The following is a 27,444-nucleotide window of genomic DNA, read 5'->3' on the forward strand; positions in this document are numbered from 1 at the left end:
AGCTATGCTGAGAGCTCCTTGCTACGAGCATTTGTAGGGAATGGCTTTAAGGTGGAGGAGAGTAGATTTAGATTAGATATTAGGGAGAAATTCTTCCCTGTAAGGATGGTGAAGCCCTGGCACAGGTTGCCCAGAGAAACTGTGGCTGCCCCATCCCTGGAAGTGTCCAAGGCCAGGTTGGATGGGTCTCTGAGCGACCTGGTCTGGTGGAAGGTGTCCCTGCCCATGGCAGGGGATTGAAAATAGATGATCTTTAAGGTCCCTTTCAGCCCAAACTATTCTGTGATTTTGGCAGTGAAATCGAGTGGCTAAAATGAAGGATTTGGGGCTACTGTGAGCAATTCTTTGAGTGGCTGATGGCTTTCATCAATGTGCTGAAAACAGGGTTGTAACAATTAAATTAATTTGGATATTTTATATAGTCTTGGTTTAGTTCCGTAATAATAAATTCCGGTTTTCTTTCTGTTTGCAGCAATTTAACTCTTACTGGAAGAATAATTTCCACTCTACTTTTGTTTTCTGCTTACTGATTAGCTCTAGTGCCATCTATTAAATAGATTTATCCACACATATAGTTTTTTAAAACCGTGGGAGCACTGCAATTTCTCTATATTTGTAAGTACATAAAATTAGAGGATGTGAATCTATGAGTCCTAAGTGATTAAACTGTGGCTGAAGTTGCTCAACAACTCCCTTTTGCTCTGGTTGTTTAGGTGAGATGTCTTTTCAGGTCTCAGGTAACTCTGCCAAAGTCTCCTGCTCTTACTCTGGTTTTCTTGAGCAAAAGGTGCAGTTCCCATTAATGAGGATTATTGGCAGCAATAGTAATGGAGAAGTGAGGTCTCTGAGCACAGCCCTGGCTGCAGGAGTTTGCCTGCAGTGCCTGGGTGAGCAGCAGAAGACCCACAACCCTGCTTTGCCTCCAACCAAGACTGGTTGCTGGTGATACTGTCCTCAATAGCCATCTCAGGGTGCTGTCCTGGGCACCAGGGCACAACAAGCTCCAGGCAGGACCTCTTTTTTTTTTCTCCAAGACCTCTAAAATTAGAGTGTTTTCTGGCTGCCAGCACTGGTCACGCTCCTGACACTCGCTGCAGGGTAAGGATCTTGCTCACAGGCTCCTGATGGAGATTCCAGAGGTTTCCTTTTCCCTCAGCAGAGGCTGCTGCCCAGGGGCACACATGAGCTGTTGGCTGTCCTTGTGCCAGGTAACTCTTTGAGAGATCATCCCTCACCCAAAATAACTTACACACAGACTTTTGGTACTTGAAGTCCCCTTAAGAAGAGGAGGGGAGTCCAAAGCTGGCTGTGTCACTCAGGAGGGTGGCATTTAGATTAGATGTTAGGAAAAAATTCTTCCCTATAATGATGGTGAGTCCCTGGCACAGGTTGCTCAGAGGAGCTGTGGCTGCCCCATCCCTGGAAGTGCTCAAGGCCAGGTTGGATGAGGCTCTGAGCAACCTGGTGTAGTGGAAAGTGTCCCTGCCCATGGCAGGGGGGGGTTAAAATGAAATGATCTTTAATACCCCTTCCAACTCAAACCAGTCTGGGATTCTTTGATTCACCCAAGTGAATGTCCTCCATTAAAGGGTTAACCTGCTTTGTTCCTCAGCCTAGCTCCTCACATAGCTGTAGCTACCTGCCTACTGCCCAGTCCAGCTCTCTTCCAGCTGAAGCTCTGTTCTCCAAGTGCTCCACATGCTCTGGACCATCCCAAGGCATCTGTAAGATGAGGATCTCCATTGCCCCCCAGCCAAGCCAGTCTGTGATTGTTGCTTCTGCTCAGGGGTGCCAGTGATTCCAGCTCAGCAAAGAGCAGCTCTGGGTGGTTTTGCTCAGAAAGGATGATGAAAAGAATGTTCTTTATGACTGACTCCTACAATGAGCATCTTCCATACTGATGGAAGGTCCTGGTCCAGTTCCTACCTCTCTTTGAGTGGATGCAACCTCTTTACCATCTGGACAGGGTACATAACAAGAAAAACATTTCCAGGCTTTAGGTGCATTGCTGCTCAGTCTGGATCCGCTCAAATTCCTTGAAATAGCCATTTAAACCCAAATATGAACAAAAGCTTCTGCAAGTCTGATCCCTGCCATGCAGGAAGGCTGTACCTGCTGCAGCTGAGAGCTGAGCCACTCTTCTCAGTGACAGCCACCTCTGCAGCCATCCTGGAGGGAAACAGCAGTTCAGCCACATTCATCAGCTCATAGTGAATGAATATGGTTGCTCTGTGTGTGCATCCTTCACCTAAGGACAGGCTGCTTTCAAATGTTTTATAGCTTTTTCTTCTTCTTCTTTTTTTTTTTTTTTGTAGTAGGAAGCATCCTTCCAGTGAACATAAGACTATTTGATGTTACAATAAACCATTCTGCTGGCTCAAATCAAAGATGAGGCACCGAGGTGTTGTAAAAATCTTTGAGTCAACGAAAGACAGCTGGTTGAATCATTTCCCAGATTTTCATATGACTCATAAATTTGTTACATAGCGAGGAAATTCCCTGAAAGTTTCTTGGCAGGCACTACCAGTCTGACCAGTAGCTAAGAAACACATAATCTTCCAGTTATAGGGAAGGAGTGGTGTGGAGAGGAAACAATGAACACTCTGCCTTCAGGTTTGAGCATGGGGTCAACTGGAAATGCATTCCTGACACCAAAGCCAGAATCATTCTGCACAAGGGGACAGCACAATTAAGGGATAGTTCTTGGTTGTAATGACTATGTACAGGAGAGTCTGTGTCCTTCCTCTCTCTCTCCTTTCACCCATACACCCCACTGCACTTGTGCACAGAAACACACATGTTCAGACTCCACTCCTGGTGGTGCAGATACCTGTGGATCAGTCAAATACCTGAAGTTAGACTTTGTCCCTGCTAACCAAGAACCATAAACGCACAAGATTATTTGGGTTGAAGGGACTTTAAAGATCATCTAATTCTAACCTCCCTGCTGTGGGCATGGACACCTTCTGCTAGACCAGGTTGCTCAAAACCCCATCTAATATGGTGTTGAACACTTCCAGGGATGGGGCAGCCACAGCATCCCTGGACAACCTGTTTCAGCATCTCACCACCCTCTTAGGGCTCGTGAAGTACTTGGACATGACAGACAGCCCAAACTCTGTCCTATTTGGGCATCTAACTAATGACAAAATTGCAGATGTTTCTCTCACCAAGATCCACATTTCTTTGGGTAATTAATGATAAGCACCTTGGAGAGCCTCTAAAGGAAAAAACTTATCTATCATAGGTAGGCAGGTTAGTTGGGTGTTGTGTTTGGGACTGTTTGTGTGTACTTATGCTCGCTGCAAGACCTTTTTTTCTTCTTACCACTGGCTGTATGTGGACAGAAAGGATTTCCTTCAAGGAAATCAATTAGACACCTGTAGTCTTGGCACAGATTGAGGCCTCAGTGACACGGACCTCAGCTCCCTTATGTAGCCCACCCAAAATTAAGCAGTATGAATAAACCCCAGTGACCATCTGTGTTGACACAAGCACTGGGACAAGATCTTGCCTGGTCCCTTAGAGATCTTTTGAGCATGGAGTTGTCTCTATTATCCAAGAAAAAAGGAGTTTATCCACAAAACTTCCGCAGCTTCAGATGTTGCTGGTACAGACAACTGCATCTGAGTTGCTCAGTTGTCCCTTATTTGTGCCCAAAGAAAAGCAAGAACAGGCTCCTCTCATCCCTAGCTAATGGAAGCTCCATGTGGCCTCAGGTATCATACAGATAAGCTCTCAATAATTTTTTTTCATGTCCCTCTGATATATAAAGAATAAAACCTGAGACACACTGCTAACAGTTGGGGTATAAAATCATTAGTAGCTCTACAGTAAAATTCAACAATGCAGCATTTGGTTGTTCTGTTGGGTCTCTGAGTGCTGCACCTTGTTGTCTTTTGAGGAAGCACCAAGGCATCTTGGTCATACAAACTCTTGCAGAGGAGGTGTGTGTGTCTCAAGTTGTAGCAGAGAGTCTGAGATGCTTTGTTGTCAGATCAATTCAGGGCCTTTCCCCATCACTGGGACCACAGGAGTGTCCCACAGACCCACAGACCAAAAGGAGTACCTGCAGTTGACTCCAGCGTGTTGGGTTGGGTGATGGAAGTGAGATTGTCCAGGTCAGAGAGTGTGAAGATGATGGGGGCCACCTTGCAGAGACTTGGGGACCACCAGAGAGATGTGAGCTCGGGTTTGGGACCCCTCAGCTCAGATACTTTGACTAGTGCTCCAGAAACTGCGTGACCTAGCAATTCACCCCGTGTAGTTTGCACACATTTCATTAATTCATTAGCTAATTCAACAGCCGTGGACAATCATGTATAAAAGTCCTGCCGAAGTCCGAGTGCATGGGGACACACAGGCACAGGCACATCCAATGGAACACCGCTCCCTGCTCCCCAAATCCCGCTGTGCCTTAAAAAGGCCAAGGGAAACACAAGTGACATTTTGTTTCTTCCACGCGAAAAAAACCACTTGCAAACCCTGAGCAGCAAGAATGGATTGCATTTCAGGGACTCGTTTATTCACCCGAAGCTCAAAAGATTTAAGAGTTTAAATAAAACGTCTGAATGAGGCTCCGTGTGTGTGAGAGCCTCTGAAATGCTCTTTTTAAGAGACAGACGTCTGACGCCTTGGAAGAGCTGCTCGGTGGCACAGAGGGGTTTAGCAGCTTCAGTGCAATTAAAGCTGATCAGGGCTTCAAAACAGTTGACAACACAGAAAATCCTGCCCAGTTCAGTCCTCCAAAACGCTACCCCGTGTCACATATTTGTCACAGCTTTTAGCTCCAAATTGCAGCATGAAACACACATCCAATCACCAGGTTTAGAAGGAAAAATGTTCCTAGGAATTCAGAAACTTTACCAAACCATTCTCCTGACTGCTTTCCAGATTGAGCCTCTTTTTTTTCTCTCTTTCTTTTGGTTGCTTTAATTTACTAGAGGAAGCAAAGGCAAATAGTTTAATCATAACCATCCCTAGGGGCAATTTAGAATCATTTTCTCATTAGTGCCTATAATATGCAGTATAAGTAATGTTCAATCAGATGGTTCTACAAAGGCCTGTGCAGACACTGAAATGAAATGCACTCCAAAGCCATGAATAGCTGAATGAGAATAATCTCATCTTTTTGTATCTTGCTTCTTTGCTGGTGGGTGAATAGGATTTTTTCCCCTTCCTTTATTCTCTTTTTGGTTTGGGGGGAATGAATCAAACTTTCTCCTAAATAGTAAAATCAAGTTATAGAAGTAGAGGGATTCCAAGACTATTAAGGTTCCAAGAAGTTAAGTCACAGACAGCCAAAGGCAGGAAGCATTTAAAGAGGGAGAGGAAAATAAAAACACAAGGGAGCGGGAAGTACGTGTTCCATAAAGATGACTTAACTGGGAGACGTGTCATACATCCACAGGAAGGGTCCAACAGGAGTACTTGAGGATATTCTGGGGGAGACAGCAGCTTCAAAGGCTTCTTCTTCCCCAAAAGCTTCTCAACCTGTGATGCAACTACCTCCCTCCCCAGTTTTATCATACAGGGCTTGAAGTCAGATCATGGAAATTACTCCAGTTAAAAAGCAAGCTATGAGGATACAAGATGGTGGGGCAGGATGTTCTTGCACCATCTCTCCTGCCAAAGCTGGCACACATGGGATTACACCTCAGATGGGTAGATAAACAAATTAAAATGCCTGTTACTTCGGTGGCCACCAGCTCAATGGCCCTCTGGCTCCTGTCAGGTGGGATGGGCTGCTCAGTGACAGCTGCATCACACAACTGGGATATCATGGATCATAGTGACCATGATGGGAAGCCCAAAGAGCACTACCTGTGATTCTGGCACAAGCTGGGAGCTGAGGAAGGTAAATACTTTCCTCTTCCCAGAGAAAAAAATCAGTAGGTCCCCTAGCTCTGCGCCTTTCTCTGTATTTCTCTCTTGGCATGCTCAAGGTGGTACCTGCTCACTTTGACAGAACCTATCTTGGAGAAGGGCAAATTCAGGGATTTCCTACTTTCATGCTGGCCCCAGGGTGGTGACTGGGACTGGATGTTGTCTCTTGCATAGCAAAGTCTCTACATAAAAAAAAATTGTAGCTTCACCAGCATATTTTTTTATGGGTTGGAAGAGATATTGGTGCTGCTCCCAGCATCCACAGAGATCAAAGGTAGGAAATTGGACTCCATAGCGAGGGGTTTTGCAGATCGTTTTTCAGGATCATTCAATGAGGGTTTGAACCTCCCAAGTTTCACTTAATTCTTCATAACTAAATAAAACCAAAAATTCAAAGTGAAACTCAACCCAGAAATCCACGTTCAGCTTGGTTTTGGATGGAAACCAAAGGAAATCATTTAATCCCAACATGGTTTCTACCAGAAGCTCTGCTTTGGTCTGGGTTTGGTTGATGCTCAGCTTTTGCTTCCCTTTGCTGAACAGTTCATGTAAACTATGGGATAAGAAGAAACAAATTCAGGAAATACTTGTGTATTTTCCTTTAATGGTTCAAAAAATATCTCCTGAATTCTATCAAACACATCAGTTCCATGAAATACATCAGTTCCAGGAAATACATCAGTCCAAACTCTCTGTAAATTGGAAAGAAGAGAAATTTGTCCCTGTTTATCTTCAACACAAATACAGATATCCCAGCACTGGAAGAACTTGGATATGTAGCCTGCAATTTTTTCCCACAGGTAGAAGAAAAAAGCAACTCCAAAATGGATTGTTTGATTTGATAAACTCAAATGAAAGGCCTAAATATTGTAATAAAGAAGCTTTCCTCTCATTTTTACAGTGTCTGAGGGAAGCAAAAGCATCACGTTTACTGCTACAACAGACTTGGAGGATTTTCTTCCTGGATCTCAAAAATGATGGAGTTATAATAATGTCCTATTGGGCAACAGATTTCAAGTGATTAAGGAGAAGCCTAAATAGTGTCTTATCTCACGGATCATGGCAAGGAAAACTCCATTAAATAAGAAGATGGCAGGACAGTTCAGACTGTATGTTAGTAGTGAGTAATGTGTGTGGAAAATGGATGTTTCTTATTTTAGTATGTGTTTGTCCCACGAGAGACTGTCCCACAGATATCTCTCATATCTGCTTGGGCATGAGAACATGGAGCTTCATAGGAAGGGACAAGAAACCATAATTTATGAGATGAGCAGTTCTGTGCAGGATTATTTCGTTCAGCCAACAATTAGGGGCAGCCTGAACTCAGAAGATGAAACACTTGCTCCTTTGGGCTCACAGTTGGTGTCAGTAGATCTGGACGACACAGGGCCAGGTTGGATAGGACTTCGAGCAACCTGGTCTAGTGGAAGGTGTCCCTACCCGTGGCAGGGGATTGGAATAAGATGGTCTTTAAGTTCCCTTCTAACCCAAACCATGCTCTGATGCTATGATGCTACTGTAAATTGGTATTCTCCTTTGGGCATGCTGGGTGGCAAAAATACTTGTTTCCAGAGTTTGGGGTGTGATTGTTACCCCACAGGGAGCACTGGGCATCTTCAAGTTTTGTGCTTGGCAAATTCACACCCTGGAGATATTTCATGGAAATTCCACTCACTGACTTTTTGGTTGTTTCTCCACAAATTCCTCATTAATATATTCTCCACTAATAAATCTTTTCATTGCTCAACCAGCTCTGTAGAAAACAAAAGTACTGCTTGGGGAGTGTTTGATTGCAACATTTTTTTGTACAGAAATAATTATCATCCAATAAAGTTGGAAGGAGCTTGGCAGAGCAAAATCCTCCGCTGGGATTGGATCCTCTTGAAAAGACTTACATTAATTTTGCCTTTGCCATGATTTGATTAGCTCTTGTTTCACATGTGGTTGAGCTTCAAAACAGAGATTTATAGCTGTGCAGCTAACCTGTGCCGCAGCACTTGTTGCTCTTTTTGACTTTATTTAATACGCTGAATGTCGCACATAAGCGTATTTTAAACATGTAAAATAACACACTTAAAGAAAATATTTAAAATAGTGACTCACACACATGATGCTGTTGTGCTTCTCTTCTTACATTGACTGTATGCAAAAACATAATGTGTTTTGGCCAGGCCATTGTCAGAACAGACAGGGAATAATTTCTGCAGCCATATGTTCTGTTACAGAAAAGAAAAAAAATAACTCATGAGTCATGACAACAGTGAACACTGTGGAGCCAAACCCTGCATCCTATTTGCCATTTTCTAGCCTCTGCAGAGAAGAAAAGATGTGATTTTGAGCAATGATCTGGCACTATCTTTAGTCCCTCTGTGGTGTTTACACAGCCAGGAGAGCCAGTGTCTGGCGCTGCAGAGGTGGTCTGGGGGTAGGGTGTCCTGTCTCAGGCTGTGGAAGTGGAGTGTTGCTGGATGGAGCTGGGAAGGGTTTGTGCTCATCAGGAGATAGGGCTGCAGGGCAGAGACACAACCTCAGCACTGCTGAGGCACCTCGAGCCCTGCGTCCAGTTCTGGGCCCCCAGTTCAGGAAGGACATTGAGGTGCTGGAGCAGGTCCAGAGAAGGGCAATAGAGCTGGGGAAGGGTCTGGAGCACGTCTGATGAGGAGCAGCTGAGGGAGCTGGAGGGGCTCAGACTGGAGAGAAGGAGGATCTGGGGGAGGGAGCTTATCGCTCTCTACAACTCCCTGAAAGGAGGTTGTAGCCAGGTGGGGATCAGTCTCTTCTCCCAGATAATGAGAGATAGGACGAGAGGCCACAGTCTTAAGCTGCACCAGGGGGGGTTTATGTTGGACATTAGGAAGAAATTCTTCACAAAAAGGGTGATTAGATATGGGAATGGGCTGCCCACTGCAGAATATCCTGAGTTGGAAGGGACCCACAAGAATCATCGAAGTCCAGCCCCGCACACGACAACCAATAATCCCACCAGGTGCCTGAAAGTGTTGTCCAAATGTTTCTTGCACTCTGGAAGGCTTAGTGCTGTGACCTCTTCCCTGGAGACGCTGTTCCAGTGCTCAACCACTGTGAAGAATCTTTTCCTAGTATGTAACCTTAATCTCCCCTGAGATAGCTTTATGCAATTCCCTTCAGTCCTGTCACTGGTCACCAGAGAGAAGAAATCAGTGCCTGCCCCTCCACTTCCCCCCACGAGGAAGCTGTAGACTGCAATGAGGTCAGCCCTCAGCCTCTTTTTCTCCAGTCTGAAGAAGACAAGTGACCTCAGCCTCTCCAGACGTGGCTGTGCCCTGCACAGAGCACCCTGTGACCTCATGGGGGCAGGCAGCAAGCAGTGAACAGCCCCGGACTCTACACCCAGGCCTGAGGACTGCTCAGATTTTTTTCATTTAACTGTGATTGGATATAAAATAAACAAACCTGGCCACAGCCTCCTAACCTCTTCCTTGAAGTGCTCCTGTCTGCCTGGTCTGGGAAGGGCTGAAGAGGAGTTGAGTGCCTTGTTGCTACAGCACAAAACGGGGCAGCTCCTGGTCCAGGCATTGCTCAGCAGCAGAGAATTATGACGATGAGTGTCTTCCAGTTGTGGCTGCCCTTTCCCTTGTTTTTTACTGGGCCAAGTTCTCTGTCAAGGACCTTTGAGCCAGAGATGGCCAAAGACCAAATATGTCACCTGAGCCCCATCATCTGTGGGAGTGTGGTGATGCCAGACAGAAGGCATCTGAGGTCAGCCCTGCATGTGTTGCATGAGCACGAAAGCATCAGGACTCACTTTTTATTATTATTTTTTTTAATTTCACTGGCACACATCTCGTGTGTCAGGTCGTTCCTTCACACATATGCATGTGTGCACTTCATTACTCCTCCTTGTCTCCCTCCTTTCCTCTGCCTTGCCCCGCTTCCCTGCAGTATCCTCCTTCCACTCTGGGGCTTGGAAGCTGCGCTCAGCTTCTGGAAGAAAACTGCTTCCATCTGTGGGCTCTGACAGGCTCTCAGCCACTGAGCAGCTGTTCTTGGGCTTCTGCTCCCTAAACCAGGGTGGGGAAAGGCTGATCCATGCTGAGCACTGTCTTCTGAAGGGGCTACCTGAGCCTGAGTTTGGAGGCCCCCATGTGCCTGAAAGAGCTGTCCAAACGCTTCTTGAACTCTGTCAGGCTTGGTGCTGTGACCACTTCCCTGGGTAGCCTGTTTCGGTGCCCAACCACCTCTGGGCAAAGAACCTTTGCCTAAAATTCCACCTAAACCTTCCCTGACACAGCTTCATGCCATTCCCTTGAGTCTTGTCACTGATCATCAGGGAGATCGGTGTGTGTCCCTCCTCTTCCCCTCAAGAGGAAGAAGCAAACCACTGTGATGTCCTAGGAGGTGCCTCCCAGCTAGCTGGCATCTCTTGACCTCTCCTGGCCAAGTCTTTGTGGTCATCTTTTGCTTGGTGCTTCCAGGACATGTGTCTGCCTGGCTCAAGCTTCGCTATGAACCCTTGTTTTGGCTGATTCAGCAGTTTCTTCAATTACTGTCACAGCCACATGGGCTTGGCCGTGCTCCTGGGATCCCTCGTTCCTGCTGGAAGCAGGGGAGGCAGACAGACATTGGAGCATTCCCTGGTGATGCACAATCCGCCTCCTGTGGTCACTGGGTAACTGTAAAACTAAATCAGATCCTTGCTGTTAACCAAAAGGCATCTGCAATAAAAGGAAGTTAAACACAGTGCCAGAGGGGTTGTTTTGTTGCTAAAAACACATTAGGAAAAGCGCTAAAAACTCGCTAGGAAATTGGATTCACTATTCTATCCCCACCCCGATGATTAAGTTCACCCCCAGTTTAATGTGATTTAGAATTAACTGGGATATTTTATTTTGATTGTAGGTTCAAGGACCTCTTTTTTTTTTCTTTCCTGGACGTTGGTAGCATTGCCATTATTAAGAATGACAGCATAAAATAGCCTCAGGTTGCACCAGGGGAGGTTTAGATTAGACATTAGGAAAAATTTCTCCACAGAGTGGTCAAACACTTGAACAGGCAGCCCAGGGAAGTGGTGGATTCACCATCCCTGCAAGTGTTCAAAAACTGTGTGGATATGGTACTTAGGGACATACGGTTGTGGTGCTGGGTTGATGGTTGAACTTGATGATCTCAGAGGTTTTTTCCTACCTTAATGATTCTATGATTCTATAAAATCCACGGGATGGGCTATAGCAAGCATGAAATACATAAAACACAATTCTTTCCCTGCTGTACAATCCTTCCATGAGGTAGAGGATGGCCAGCTACTCCCACCTTCCTGTCTAGAGATCAGGCAGGAGGCCAGAGCCAAAAAGTTCTGCTTTCACCAGAATTTGGATGCTTTCCAAGCAACACGGTGATGCTGGATGGTTGATTTCTGGGGCTGGCAAAAGTTCCACCGAAGGTTTGGACCTTCAAATCCATGACAGGGCTGAAGGTTTGGCATCTCCCCCAGAAAGGCACTTTATCATAGTTAAATTACACATTTGTGTCACTAAACATCTTGCCAGAACAGGGACAGAAACTGGTCAGGGCCCTCTAAAGCAATGACTGGTCATTTAACGGGGTGAAAACACCCCATGGGGTGAGGGAGCAGTGCAGGGTTGGGGCTCTCCTGGTCTGAGGAAAAGTAGGGTTTGTGCTCTGCTCCAGGTTACATCTGTAAGACTTTTGCTCTGCCTCCCTAAGGAAGTGCTTCAGTCCTGACACAGCCAGGGATGGTGAGGCTTCTCCTCTGCTCTCCTGATAACCTGGTCCTTTCTCCATCAATGGCTACACAGGTTGGTGACCCTGCAGGACTCAGCTTGGCCAGGGCTGCAGGTGGTACATGTGTGAATCCTGTTGGGATGCTGGCCACAGGTGCCGAGAGAAAAACCACAGAGGTGTTACGTGGTAATGAGGCAGGTTTCTGCAACCCCAGAAAGCCCAGGACTGGGTTTAGGCATGTGAAGATACACCACAAAGCAATATCCTTGGGATTCAACCCACAGAGCTGAGGCCTGACAAATCCACCTCTCCCATTTCCCAAGGCACCTGTTGGGTACTGGAGCCATATTCAGTTTATCAATGGCAGAAGATAAGCAGGTTGGCTGTGAAGGTTCTGTGCTCAGAGTTCCTTCCCTCCACATCAAGAGAGTGGTCTTGAAGCACATGGGATCCACTGAGAGCTGGGGAACATTAGTAAGAGCATTCTCTACTTCCACCAAACTACTGTTCCTAGTTTTGTCTTGTTTTCCCCTGAACTTGAAGCAAGATGACCAGAACTGTCTCTTTACAACTAAAGCACCAGGAATACAGGGAATGAAAACCTTTGAGGTCACTGTTGGAGCCAAGATGAGCTCAGGATGTAGAAGCAGCACAGATCTTCTGTAGAGAATATCTTTGAATAAACCAGCTGGAAAAGGGACGTGAAAGTCTAGTTTCAGAGTTCAGGACTTTGTGAATATCTGTGTTCTCCACCTATATGGTCTAATGAAAGACCCTACCCCTTCTCAGACCTTTGGAAGTTCTTGGGAGGAGCACTGACCAAGAACGGACAAGCCTGTTCTGTGCTAGAGATTGATCTGGTTGCGTCAGAATTAAGAAAAAAAAAAAAAGTGGGAGGACACAGTCTGTGGAATAATTTAACTTCTATTTATAGTTATTTTATGGTCTGCCATGCAGCTTAATTAATGTGGCCAGTAAACTCACTCTTTTTTTAAAGGTCAGTTACAGTGATGGTGCTGCACAAGCCTTAAGATAATTCATGAACAATAATAGATAAGAGAGAGCTTTGAAATCAATGCTTTACACAAGGGCCAGATATTACAAAGATCAGTGCAATAATTAGTTGTTTTTAAAAAATAAATATGTCATACAGTTGAATTACTCCAGGGGTGCCTTTGTGTCTGAGGTTCAACAAGTAGATTCAGCTCTTTTAATCAGAATTAGTTCTGGAATAGATTTTGCTGGCTGTAGAGTTAAAAATGTAATCCTGGCTGGCTCGTTCAGCTTTATTAAGCATCTATGACTATTTTTCAAAAGAGGATCTCTTTCTTCTCTTGACAGAAAGGCTCATCAAATACAGACAGAAGAGGAGAGGGAAGGAAATCTCAGTTCCATTGAAGCTGAAGCCAAATCTCTCATTGGTTTCACTGGGGCCACAGTCTCACCTAAGCTGCATAACACGCTTTAAAATGCTACTGGCCTGATAATTATACAAAATAGAGCCCACATTTCTGTTCCAGGAGAGAGAAGAGGGGAACCTAACACACATTTGTCTCATCCTATGAGGCATTTACCAGTAGCATGTACTTGGCAAAAGATCTGATATATGAACTGAATAAATAATAAAATAGTCTGTGTTTCCTCATGTCGCAATTCATAAATGCTTTCAATGCACATAAATGATCTTAAAAGAGGTACTTGCATTTCCTTTGAGGAATCTGTGAGGAATCCAAATACATCAGAACCACGGTTGTAACTTGGAAACCTGAAAGTGATCTAATGAGGCAGACCCTGTCTAACCTGATATGTGAAAAACCTCTGACTTTGAGTTGAAAGCAAGATTTTTCTAATCCTGACACTAAGGCATCTCTCAATAAATTATAATAAACCCAGACATCACCCCCAAACAACTGGCAAACAATCAAACCCACTATGAGTAATCACACCAGCAGCAGAAGTGATGCTACAAAACGCTGCTCATACCCACTCCTTTACCTTTTCACCTACTGTGTGCACCAGCTGTGCCTGAGGCAGCAGGAATTGGTTAAAGCCACCTCATTTAAATGCATAAAAACGTTAATGAGGTTTGCTGCAGGGGAGATGACTTATCTAAGGGCCTGCATGCAACCAGAGAAGTGAAGCTCCTCTTTTTTTATCTGCTACTCCTCTTTCCTTCAAAATTATTAAAGTCCTGATTCAGCAAAGTGTTTGGAGCTCGTGTTGAACTTTTAAATTAAGAGTGAGACAATTGTGTGCACTTAGTGGAGATATAAGGATGAATTGGCTTAGATATATGTCAAACATACTTTTAAGACTTTTTCAGAGCCTGATCTCACTCCTGGTGTCCGTGCAAGTCTTCAAGACCAGCAGAACCAGGTATTTTGTGTTTGCAAGGAAAGGTACAAGCTGGAGCCCTAGAAAGGTAAAGAGCACAGGTCTGGAATCAGTTATGAGGACATTTTGCCTTTAGATGAGTTTCTGGCTCTTTTTCAATATGCATTTCACTCAGCTAGGAAAATGGGGGAAATGCTATTTGATACTTCACTTTTAAATCCTGCTTGGAAGACAGGTGTTGCTTTGAACCCACATTATGGAAGATAACTGCAAGCTGGATTCTGAGATGAATGTGATGCAGATTAAGTCCAGACCACAATAATCTCTCTTCTCCAGCAACATCACTGTCCGGGGATGCCGAAGGCAAGCCAAAGTTCACACACTGGTTTATGATCCTGTTAGCTAGTTTGCAGCCAAGACGAAAAGTTCAGACATGGTTTTTGATGCATTTTATGTGGAAATCGATGTTCAGGCCATGATCACAAAGAACAATGAATCTCCAGCGTTTTCATCAGGGGCTCAGATCCAGATGAGTTGGTTAGAGGAGCTAATTGTGGGTAGTTGCCTCATGGCCTCGGAGCACTGCAGTCCATGTTTCTCACTCACTTTACAAAGACAATGAAGTGGGACCTCCTGTGACAGAGGCAATCACAGAATCATTAAGGTTTGAAAAGACCTCTAAGATCATGGACTCCAACGATTAACCCATTACTGCCAAGCCCACCACTAACCCATGTCCCTGAGCACCACAGCTGCATGTTTTTTGAACACTATCGGGGGTGGTGACTCCCTGGGCAGCCTGTTCCAGTGCCTGACAACATTTGTGAAGAAATTTTTCCTAATATCCTATTTAAACCTCCCCTGGTGCAATTTGAGGCTGTTTCCTCTTGTCATATCACCTGTAATCTGGCAGAAGAGACTGACCCCCACCTGGCTACAATCTCCTGTCAGGGAGTTGTAAAGAGCAATAAAGTCCCCCCTGAGCCTCCTTTTCTCCTGACTAAGCATCTCCAGCTCCCTCAGCTGCTCCTCATAGGACTTGTGCTCCAGATCCTTCCCCAGCTCTGTTGCCCTTCTTTGGACATGCTGTTCTGCACCACTTCCATCTTCATTTGCTCTTCCTACCTTGATTATGACGAGAGTTGATCAAGGGAAGCCAGTTGATGTAATCTTTTTGGATTTCAGTAAAGCTTTTGATACTGTCTCTCACAGGATCACACAGCTGGATAAACACATCATGTGGTGGGTGAGCAGTTGGCTCACAGTTCGAGCACAGAGAGTAATTGTGAATGGGGTAACATCAGACTGGAGACCTGTCACTTGTGGGGTACAATAGGGCTCCATCTAAGGCCCTGTGCTCTTCAACATCTTCATAAATGACTTGCACACAGGACTGGAAGGGATACTCAGCAAGTTTGCTGGTGACACAAAACTGGGAGGACCTGTCGACTCCCTGGAAGGCAGGGAGGCCCTGCAAGGAGACCTCAACAAACATACAGACTGAGGAATGAGAGGCTGGAAAGCAGTGCCATGGAAAGGGACGTGGGGATCCTGGTTGAGGACAAGTTGAATATGAGTCAGCAGTGCCCTGGCAGCCAGGAGGGCCAACCGTGTCCTGGGGGGCATCAGGCAGAGCATCACCAGCTGGTCAGGGGAGGGGATTGTCCTGCTCTGCTCTGCACTGGGGTGGCCTCACCTTGAATATTGTGGCAGTTTTGGGCACTGCAATATAAGAATAATATTAGGCTGTTAGAGAGTGTCCAAAGGAGGGCAACGAAGATAGTGAAGGGCCTTGAGGGGAAGCTGTGTGAGGAACAGCTGAGGTCACTTGGCCTGTTCAGCTGGAGGAGACTGAGGGGAGACCTCATTGCAGTTACAACTTCCTAGTGAGGGGAAGAGGAGGGGCAGGCACTGATCTCTGCTCTGTGGTCACCAGTGACAGGACCGGAGGGAATGGCCTGAAGTTGTGTTGGGGGAGGTTTAGGTTGAATTTTAGGGAAAGGTTCTTCACCCAGTGGGTGGTTGGGGGCTGGAACAGGCTCCCCAGGGCAGTGGTCATGGCACAGATCCTGCTGAAGTTCAAGAAGCATTTGGATGATACTCTCAGTCACATGGTGTGACTCTTGGGGATAGTCCTGTGCAGGGCTAAGAGTTGGACTCAATGATCCTTGTGGGTTCCTTCCAACTCAGCATATTCTGTGCTTCTGTGAAATCTGGCCTGGCTCATGTTTGTTCTGTGCAGGGGATTGGACAATCAAGCTGCATTAACATATTTTAAACCAAATGTGCTGCCCCAGCAAACAACAGTGCACAACCAGAATAAGCAGCAGTGGGTGACAACAAGGTGCTTTTCTGTTCTCTCTGCTTAAGGCAGCCGAGAACTCCGGTGTGTTCTGGCCATCCCTGGCTGCAGTGACTAATTACAGCGTTACAAAGTTCTTATTCCTCTGGAGATTTGCCATCTTTGGAAGAGCTGGCTCCAGCTCCGCTGGATTTCTCACAGGGAACCTCCTGTGCTTTAGAGAAGTCTCCCCCTTCCCTCTAGCTCATGATTCCTGTTATCTGTCGGGTATGGATGAGACACCCAGCTGTTATAACTTAGCCCTGCTGTCCCCTTGGCTTTCCCAGGTACCTGAATCCAACTCAATTGAAGTAAATGACGGTCTTATCTACTCCATGGACTTTGAAGCAGACTCCAGCTACAGGATTGATCCAATATGTAAACGCCAAGTCTGATTCCAGGAAGGGAGGAAAATCATCAGCTGAAATTATTTAAAGGCTTGCAGATATATCTTGGCATGCTAAATGGAAATGAATTTCTCGGGGAGAATGTTAAATAATTCTCAAAATAATTGTTAACACACACAGCACAACCCCCATGCCACCTCTGTCAGTCAGTCAGGGTAGGGTTTATCCACTGCAGCAAAGTGTTCACTAGTTTGCAATGTTTATGGTTATACTTACTATTGTTTTGGAAAGAAAGATCAAATCAGTGGCTGGCTTCAGAAATTTAAAATAAAAATTTGGTATCAAGGTGTACTGTTCACTTATGTCCACCAAACATCTGTATTCAATTATGAAGCAACTTAGAAAGAGATTCAGGGAGTGCAGTTTGGGACATAAAACCAGGCCTAAGCCCAAGAAATAGATCTGGCAAGCCCAAGCTCCATCATCACCTGTGGCTGGAAGCACTGACATCTACCAGAATTCAAATTTAGCTGAACAGATTTTCCAAGCACTCCAGTTTAAGCTACCACACCTGAATTTCTTCATCTTGACATGTTCTAGCCAGGCTCTGGTGCTCCATTCACATCCCTCTGGATCCAATAGAGCACCCAGTGTGCAGTTTTTGGGGTAATTTCACCAGATCTAGGACTTAGGGCAGCCTTAGGGCAGCTCAGGGCAGGTAAAAGCCTAAAGTAGGGCACAATCAAGCTTAAAGTTAAGGCAGGAGACTTCATTAGTTTTCTGTCAATATTGAGATGGACATAAACCTTAGGACTAAAACTCTGACTAAAGACAGGGAAAACTGTGAACTTAAGTTTAAGTGTTGTGTAAACAAACTGAACTGCAGAAAACACTGAGCAAACCTCCTGCAGGTACCTCTCAAACATAACCACCTGGTATCTGCTGTTTTGCATGCCACAAATCCCTACCTGCTGCAATTAATGACTGGTTAATTGCATGCATTTCAAGAAAAGTCTTTTGTCAGATCAGTCCCTCCGAATTTGCCATTAAAACTATTTGTTAAGGCCAAATGTTTGAGTATCTGTCTAGCTCCCATCCCAAGCTGTCAAAAATACAGGAAACATCAAAGAGGCTCTGCTGCAGCCCTAAAAAGAAAGGAAATAATTGTAGTTGTGGTATTGGTAAACCGACAAGGGTTTTCAGTTAATATCTCCAGCTACCACACAACCACAAGAACTGTCATGATATGCCATGATTTTTCCTTTTGGGTATAACCATCCAAGCTAAAATACCCCATATGCTACAAGATTGATGCTTAATACTTTGTTCCAGATGTGCTCTGGCTTAGTTAAATATTTAACACATTTCTAGAAGTATGTAGTCTATAATTGCATTAATACTTCAGAAGAATGATGTCCTGGTGAGTAAAGGGAAAGATATTCCAAGGCTGGCTGTGTACCTACTCCTGCCAGTGATTAGCAGAATTCGGACAGGTTACATTTAAAAAAATATGATTATCATTGGTTTCCATGGATGGCACTGAAACAGCTACACAGCCACAGCCCTGACAGTGTCCCCCAGTAACATTCCCAAGTGGAGACAAAGTGACACTAATCTGGTAAAACTGCAAATAGCAAAATCCTCATTTAAATCCAAATATGTACAAGCAAAATTACAAGATGCATCCAACTGGATGTATTTAATTGCTGAATTCTGTGCTGTTGAAAATACAGTTTTGCCTTTTTTTCCCTGTGCATTGCCACAAACAAAAGACTTACTCGGCGAGTAAGATGGATCTCTGAAGAAGTGATGAACACCACTGCAAAAATAAAAATTTGAAAGTGTCTTTTTATTTTTAAGAAAAAAATTTATTGAAATCTCTAATGAGATAGCTGATTGTGGCAAATTCCTGTATTAAAAACATTGGGAACGGCACACAAAATTTTAAACAGCAACATCTAACTCAAGTGTGGTGTGACAACTGTACCAAGAAGATTTTTGGATAAAATTTAGAAAAATATCAAAGAATAGGAAATAATGAATTTACCCCCTTCCATAAGCCTATCCTTACCCTTTAGGTCAAAGCAAGGAGAAAACTGTATCCTGTTGGGATGTGGTGAAAGGAGAAGAGTAGCAAATATGGAGCTTTTTTTTCCCAACCCACACCATGGCTGCTCTGGGCAACAAAGCAGATGGTTTTAAAAGAGTTAATACTTAGAAAATGTAATGGTACTGCTGAAGTCTGTGGGAACTACTAGGCTGTGCTGGGATGGTGAAATTATGCCACTGTGACCATTTGAGCATCTTGATAAAGCTGGGAGTGTTTAGTCACATCCACAGAGAAGAATCAGGAACAGGGTATTACCTGGGCCACAATTATCCTGCACAGGTACTTCCTATTACAAATTACAGCCTTGGAAAATAAAGGTAGCAGTGGGAAAAGGAAGAAAGACAATTTACCAGAAATATTAAAGGGGGCTGGGATAGGGGAAGATTCAATTTTAGTTAAAAGACAGACATATTATTACTTCTTTGTTTTTTAACATTCCAGGTTTATTCAAAAGACATTATTCTGCAGGCATGTATCTTACAGGTCTTAAGACTGATAAAGCACTAGGAATAATGTGAGTTCCCTAGCAAATGAAGACATGGCTAAAATCATACCAGAGTGATTTTTCCTTTTCTTTCAATAAAATTTTGGACATTTCAAATCTATTTTTAACACTGGCCAGAGCTATTCATACCTAGATCATTTGGAACAGTCCATTAAAGGAATAAAAGCTGACAAGATGCAAACAGCAGGCTACACTTGATTTCTGCAGCTGCTGGCAAAAGCTGCTGGAGAAGTATCTGCACACTTTAAAAATGTTACATCAGTGACAAATGGAATTTTGTGCTTTAATACTTTGCTTGAAAAGTCTCTTTATCCAACATGAAGTCAGCAAATCTCTGCTGGAGCTCCTTTTCTCTTTCCTGCTGTCGCTGCACATCTTCCTTCAGACACTGTAACGAAAATATCATTAAACAACCAGTCAGTTTTCCAACAGTCACACCCATGAAGAGCTTTACCAAAGGTTATAGTTTAGTTGCTTCAGAGGAAGAGGTCAGAACTGTGACAGGACATTGCTAAAATTACTTATTTTAAAAAGAAAAGTAAAACAGGGCAGTTGATGTTAAGTATCAAGAATCACAGTTATCTTATTTCAAATCTCAGGTATCTCATCCTGTCTTTGGCAGCAGTTAAGATCAAATGCTTCAAAAGGAAGAGATTTCAAATTGGAACCTTGCCATGTACTAAAAACAGGTGCTATTAGCAGCTATCATCTGATTTAATATGTTTTTACTGTTATCTTTCACTAAATCAATTAATCACTTTGGAGTTTGTAAAAACATCTACCAGCATTTCTAAACCACCAGTTTTAAGGACTGATCTGTTTTAATGTTTTTAGAGCAAAAGGTTGAGAAGATCTGAGACTCAATGGAACCCTCTGTTTTGGAAGAAAAAAAGTGTTAAAAAGAAAAATTGTGCTCAGGTGAGTACTTAGTCCTTGGAAAGCAAGCCTGGCACTCGCTCAGACATAGGACTGAGTCATGGTTGAGGGTTGCCTCGTTAAGATGAATAAAAAGAGAATATCCTGGAGATCCTTGAACTAAGAAAAGTGGCTCCAAAGCACTTATTTCAGGTATATACTAGCATTTGGTCCACTGACTTTTATGAAAGTAAGAGATTTTACACAAGTTTTACAAGTTCTAACTGTAATTAAAACCAAAACAAGTCAAATTAAGAGAGATATGGAACTTCTGCTGATATGCATTTCAGAAGGTTTATAAAATAAACCACACAAGGAAATAAAAAACCCCCAAAGTTAAAGAACACACTGGCAGATTAGTCCCAGCTTCTAATACATGTATCACAGAATCTTTGATATTGAAGTAAACAGCAGATGAATCTGGTAACAGCCAAAATTTTAAAAGAACATTCAAAACCTGATACCAACTCAGGCTGTGAAGCTCAGAGCTCGTATCTTGTAAAAACATCTTTTCCACAAAATGCCTGTGTTTGACCCCAGGCATTACATTTAGGAATCTCACCTCCAGTCTCCGAGGGATTGCAGCATCCTCATGTTTCTTCAGCTCCTCAAAAGTTCGCAGCTCCAGGTGGGCCTGTTCGATCTGGTCCCACAAATCGTTCAGCTGTTTGATGAGGCCCATGGCTCGGGACTGGTAACCACCCAGCAGGATCTTCAGCTTCTTCTCCATCTTGGCAGCTCTCTTTGCTTCAGTTGTCATGTGGCCTCTGTTTATCTGCCACAAGGAACACAAGAATTGTTTTATTTACCCAGAATTCAGAAGTCAAGAGAAAAAAAAAAAAAAATCAGTAAAAATGTATCTGTGGAACTGTATCAAGTTGATTGAGTTCTTTGACTTCTATTAAAAAATAGTTCTTCACATTTTGCACCAACCTAGATTCCTGGATTAAAAAATCTTTACAATATACAAAATACATTATTCCAGGGGTGAAGTCCACTAAACCAAAGAGGGTTGATGACACACTGTGAGCACAGCTTCACACACAGGAACTGTTGCAGTTGCTGAGCTAACTGGCCAAGTCACACGATTGCTTGTGAGGCCATATCCCACTTACACAGGAGATGTAATCTGCCTCAGTAATGGAAAACTAAATAAAGATATTATGCTCCACCTTTTCAAAATCATATTCTTAGTCTGCAAAAACATCAATCAATCCTGCCTATCCCAACAGAATTCATCTAAATCATATTCCACACAGGAGAAGACCACTGGGAATGTTAAGGCAGCTTTGAATCCTTCTCTGTTGCAAAGAGCCATAATGAAGATACTTCAGACTGGTGTAAGTGGCAAATGAACAGCAGTGTTTGGGCATAGAAACACTGCAAGGAACAGCAGGACTATTTGAAGGGGAAATAATTCCTACCACCACCCTGCATGTGCTTTCCCAGGACAGCCACATCAGGAGACAAAGGACAAAATCCTGGTAACTCACTGAGGTGGGACAGGATGGTGACACCAATTACTTATTGCCTGCTTCTAAAGGGTATGAAAAGCAAATCCCACCAAAAAACACAAACAAAAATACAACATGGTCACCATCCCAAGAGCAACCCAGGTGCCGTGATGAGAACTCCACAGGTGGTGATGCCTCATTCCTGGTGTCATCGTAAGGCATCTCAGAAAGACTCTTGGATTCACACCAGTTGAATGCTGGACCTGATTAAGTGTTCAAGGCCAGGCTGGATGGGGCTTGGAGCAACCTGGTCTAGTGAAAGGTGTCCCTGTCCATGGCAGGGGGTTGGAAGTGAGCTCTAAGGTCCCTTCCAACCTAGGCCATTCTATGATCCTATGAAACCAACAAATAACACAGGACTACACCACTGAGCACAACTGTGGAGAGGTGCAGCAGTTCACATCTCTGAACAGAAACATAAAGTTTCTGGTTGAGGCTTTTTTAATGCTATTTCCTTAAAAAAGAATCCTTTTTTTTTCCAGAAAGCATTGTGTGAATGATGCCAAACTCAACAAAAAAAAAGGAATCAGACTTTTCAGATTTTGATTCTTGGCACAGTTAAAGATAAATTAGTGCAGGAGAGGAAGAAAATATTTAAGTTTCTCAAGTGATAAAATATAAAAAAAGGCTAACTCAGAACCACAGTCTCTGAGTCATCAGCCTTCACCTTGTTTCTTTAAAAATCAAAGTTTTACTGGTGAATGTTGTTACACACAAAGAAATTACCAATGATCAACCAAAAGCAGAAGCTTTTCACTGCTACAATTACCCAATATATTGTCTCTTACCAATGAAACTGAACTCCATTGGGAAGGAACTACTTTCTGATCTGCCTTTACAGTGATAACCACAGTCAGCTACACAGTCTCATGCACCAAGCTACTGCAAAGTACATTTCATCAACCTTCCAACCCTCCAAATGTACTGAAGTACCCTCTGTTACACAGCTGCACGTTTCAGTAACGTGCCCTCCTACTCCTTAACAATTTATTCACTCATTTGAAACAGTTTTGGTTGGTGGTGCAGAGATAAACAAAGTGAATGGTCAGGGGAGCAAACTGTTAATGGGTGACTGAAAGAGAAATTTGAGTTTCTGAGCTGTCTAGTTTGCTCCTGGGGAGAGAGATGCAGACTGCTGTGCTTTTCAAACTCTGTTTGCAATGTAGACTTAAGCTATGCCCAAGGTGCTTTAAGCATACAGAAAGGCGCCTCTTTTTCAATATTTATATAAATCTAGAGAAAATTAAATAAATAGATTAGGGATTTGTGAGGATACTCTCTGATGGAAAAGTATGAAAGCTTTAAATGTCTTCACTGGTAAATAATATGCTATTACTGCAACAACAAATACAGCTGTGCGGTCAATGAACTATTTTCCAATTACTGTTCCTTGGATGAGAAATGTGTCTTGAGAGCCACTGACATTTAGAGATCATGGAATAGATGGATGCACAGGCAAACAGAATTTTGTTTGTAACAGAGGCTTAATGTAACAAAGGTCAATTGTCCACATTGCTCCACAGCATTACAGACAACTTTGAGTATGCCTGGTGTGAAATGAAACTCCCAGTGCCACTGTTCTAGAGCAGCTTAAAAAATATCATTTAGAGAAGTTCCATTATTCTGTCGTCCTGAGTGAAGATCTTATTCTTTACTGTGGGGGTTGTGAGGCCCCAGCACAGGTTGCCCAGAGAAATTGTGGACTCCCCATCCATGGAAGTGTTCAAGGCCAGCTTGGATGGGGCTTGGAGCAACCTGGTCTAGTAGAAGGAGTCACTGCCCATGGCAGGGGCTTGGAACGAGATGGTCTTTAAGGCCCCTTCCAACCCAAACCATTCTGTGATTCTGTGATCTCTCAACAATCTAATTTTCTAATGGAACATTTAACACTGAGTACCTGAGGACATAAATACAGATATAAGCACTAACTCCACCATACAGAAAAGGGGCTGGACCAGGGCACTGTGGGCAGAAGTCCTGGATTATCCACATGCTCTGAGTATCATCAGTAGTGGTGGCAGCACTGGGTCGGTCTCTCACTTTTTACACACTTCAGTTTGGATTCACTTTGCTTGGGTTTAGACATGAACATCTGAGCTTGTCACATCAGGCCCTTCCATAAGCAGAAGAGAAACTGGCAACTCCAGGGCGTGGCTCATCTGACCCAGAGCTCACGGAAGGGCTCTTCACTCACTATAACAGGAGCACACACTGCTGGCTCAGGCACCTTACTCAAGGTCAGGTGGACCAATCCCACCCTGTTTACTGTTTTAAGGTATTGTATATAATAAAGCATTGTTTTTCTCCAAGAAAAATAAAGCCAGTTCAAGTCTAATGCCTGTTAGACCCCAATTATTTAAGCACTCCTGAAATTTTCAGACGATGAGAATTGGACTTAATCTTTTTGAGTTGTTCTGGACACAGATTCTTACTTTTAACTACTAGAGCCCTTAGGTTTTATGCTGCTTCTTAGCCCTTGCTTTTCTCAGTTCCTTGTCTATCTTGGATTATCAGAGGCTTCACTGCTGCAAGAAAAAATTAAGAAAAGAAGGGAGGAAAAAAAAAAAAGAAAAAAGCCTCCCACGTATCTAAACTCAGAAATAACAACCCTTTCTTCCTTCTCTGGTTATAGAGAGAAATGTGAACACTCACCACCTTTCCTCCTCCCTCCCAACTACAAGATTTTAGGACCTACTACAAAAAGGTCAAAGGGAGGTCTTAGCTTTTGTAACAAATACTATTTATGAAAAATTGCTGACTGCTGCATAAATGCCAACAACTGCATATAATTTTAGTTCAAGCTTCATAAAATTTTAAGGCTCAGATACCGAGCTAAAAATTCCAAGCAGTTATGAAAAGGTGTGTTTAAACAGTAGTCTACATTATTTGCTTAAAGCTAAGAAATAGATTTCAGTAAAATCTGACAACCATTTCCCCCCTGAACCTAGCAGAAAAAGGAAAGATGTGAAAGATCTCTCTACTTATTTATTTTGTACTACTCCTTGGCCAGCTTTGGTTCTGCTGACTTCTATACCAGCTACAGCAAAATGAGAACAACATGTACAGACACAGGGTAAGATGATATATGATGTCAGGGCAAGTGTGAGAGCCTCATACCATCCCAAATCTCTGATGTAAAAGCCTTTCCTCATGTCTAGTAGTGTTCAGTTTTCAATACTGCACTAGAGAACCGAGGAAGAGAAACCAAAACAGAGCAACAGACATAACCAGAAGTTTGTAAAACATGATCTAGAAAAGGGAGACTGACTGTAAAAACAGTGTTTTTTTGGTTTGTTTTTCCTCTGTCTAACAAAAATAGAGAAAAAGAATAAAGACACAACACCATGCTTTAAATATCCCAAAGGTCATTGTGAAAAATTAATCTGGTTTTTATGGCCACTGAGAAAGAAAGAGGGATTTAAATTGGCAGGGAAATTTTAGATAGGAGGTTAGTTGTAAGGTTTAACTAAGGACAATAAAGAAGAGGGAAGAACTCCTAATGAGAACAAACATCCACTGGGAAAGATTTAAGAAAAACTGACCCTGAGGAAGGAAAAGCTCAACTGCCTTCAAAATTGCATTTTCAGAGCTCCTCATCTCACCAAGTCTACTGAGGACACCCCTCCTAATTTCAAAGGGCTTTTTCCCTGTACTGACTATTTTGTTTTCCTTCTATTAAATGTGGAGCTTCTGGTAATCCCTGAACAGCATTAAGCTTTAAGCTCTCTTGTCTTTTAATTGATCTTAATCATGCCTGATGGATTAAACAAACATGGAAGAAAAACTGCTGCATGCTCTGACTGGAGCCAAAGTCAAAAGTAAACCAACTTGTTCCATGACCTTGGAGAATCAACATATCATCATAAAGCTGCTTCACTTGTGCACAGAAATCCTGTGCCAGCTCCAGCTCCGCTGAATAGGTTACTCTTGGAACATATAGAGCACTACTCTAAACTTTACTGTAACTTCCTTCCTCACCTCAGACCCACAAGTGGCCCTCCCATACCCAATTCTGCTGGCAGGACATGGATTAACTCAATTTAAATAGCAGGGTTTGTGAACTTGCCTCATGTTGGCTCAGCCAGCTGGAGGAGCTGGAATGAGAACACACCACGACACCCAGTGGGATTCACCAGCATTTCCAACCACCCTGGGGCCAACGATGATCAAAACACCACAGCACCCTCTGGGCATGGTGGGGTCATCTGCCTTCACAACCTTGATAGTGCACTCAACAATACCAAGTTTTTTTTAAACAAAAACTCATTAATTGCTCTACTTAAAAATACTTTTCCAATTCCATGCCCTTGGACAGATTTGCCATTTTTTGCCTTGAAACACTGTTTCATCTTTCTACAGTTTTATCAGGGAAAACTCTCTGTAGAGCTCTGCCTTTCACTTACCCCTGAGTTAGTAAAAGGTAACAGTCAACTGCTGCAAACTGAGGCTTGGGATTAACATGAAACAAAAACTGCATTTCCAGTGTAGAAGAATATGGGCTCAAATCTGTCAAACTGACATGAGCTCAGCTCATCAACTGAAACCACTCCATGGCTTGACACAGTCTCACATCTCTGCTGCAACACTGAAGATCACAGAATGGCTTGGGGTCGGAAGGGACCTTAAAGATCATCCCTGCCATGGGCAGGGACACCTTCCACTGGAGCAGCTTACCAGAGTCTCATCCAGCCTGGCCTTGAACACCTCCATCTCCAGTAAAATACTTACTTAACGTACAAGGGGGAAACAAGGATCATTAAGAAAAAGGGCTGATAAGTATCAGAACAGTCAAAGAGGGACAGTGTGTGCAAATTTAAAGAGAAAAAAAAAAGGAATTAATTCTGATTGACTGGGATCCCACCAAGTTTTTCATGGGAAGGTTTAGTTACAAAAGATCCTCAAATTAAGGCACTGCTGGTAAGCAGCTGCAACTTCACAACTGAAACCAGATCAAATATTCAGAGCTTGCATGCCAATATAGAGCCACTTTTACCCAACTGAATAGGGAAGCCTGGATACAAACTCCTATATTTGCCATGTACATCACACAGCATTACGACTTACTGATGTCTGCAGGACACTATTTCCTCTACTCACAGGCAAATCTAATAACCCAAGAGCAGTCTCCACCTGAACTACATTCCTTAAATTACAATGACTTGTCTTCAAACACTGTAACACAAGCTGGAATGACTGTTGAGTAAAGATAGTACAGGGTATATCAAGAGCTAGTGCTCCCACAGAGTTCATAGCACCCAACTTCTCAGAACTAGAATAATCTAGAAAGTTACTGGGTAAATTAGCAGCCACTGCTGATCTACAGTGATAACATTAAAGCCCACTTAGAACATTTTTATTTGGGAACTGCTTCTAAGACTAGCAGTACTATCAGTGATAGCCATATATGTTTTCTACAACTCCCTGAAAGGAGGTTGGAGCCAGGTGGGGGGTCAGTCTCTTCTCCCAGGTAACAAGTGACAGGGTAAGGAGAAATGGCTTCAAGTTGCACCAGAGGTGGTTTGGACTGGATATTAGGAAGAAATCTTCACAGAAAGTGTTGTCAAGCATTGGAACAGGCTGCACAGGGAAGTGCTGAAGTCACCATCTCTGGCAGTGTTCAAAAATTGTGTGGATATGGTACTTTTAGACATGTTTTAGTGGTGAACACAGTGATGGTGTCAGGTTGATGGTTGGACTTGGATCTCAAAGGTCTTTTCCAACCTTAATGATTCTATGATTCTACCTCAGTCGCAGTAGAAACATGTCTAGAA

At 43.4% G+C, this 27,444-nt stretch overlaps 1 protein-coding gene and 1 long non-coding RNA gene across 2 annotated transcripts in view; both read right to left on the reverse strand.

Annotated features, from left to right (window-relative positions):
- LOC108496379 overlaps positions 1-8,888 on the reverse strand; it is an 82,049-nt gene extending 73,161 nt beyond the window's left edge. Inside the window, exons 1-2 of the long non-coding RNA XR_001874434.1 lie at positions 8,823-8,888; positions 7,990-8,102 (exon numbers count right to left, since the gene is read on the reverse strand). This is a non-coding gene — a long non-coding RNA (uncharacterized LOC108496379). The remainder of the gene's footprint in view (positions 1-7,989; positions 8,103-8,822) is intronic.
- A 10,272-nt stretch (positions 8,889-19,160) lies between these two features.
- Positions 19,161-27,444, reverse strand: part of CDC5L (cell division cycle 5 like) — a 29,407-nt gene continuing 21,123 nt past the window's right edge. Inside the window, exons 13-14 of the mRNA XM_017812989.1 lie at positions 20,722-20,934; positions 19,161-19,632 (exon numbers count right to left, since the gene is read on the reverse strand). Of these exons, the coding sequence (XP_017668478.1) occupies positions 19,528-19,632; positions 20,722-20,934 (318 nt within the window). The 3' untranslated portion in view covers positions 19,161-19,527. The remainder of the gene's footprint in view (positions 19,633-20,721; positions 20,935-27,444) is intronic.

The sequence above is a fragment of the Lepidothrix coronata genome, unplaced genomic scaffold (assembly GCF_001604755.1).
Source record: "Lepidothrix coronata isolate B3197 unplaced genomic scaffold, Lepidothrix_coronata-1.0 Scaffold39, whole genome shotgun sequence".
NCBI lineage: Eukaryota > Metazoa > Chordata > Aves > Passeriformes > Pipridae > Lepidothrix > Lepidothrix coronata.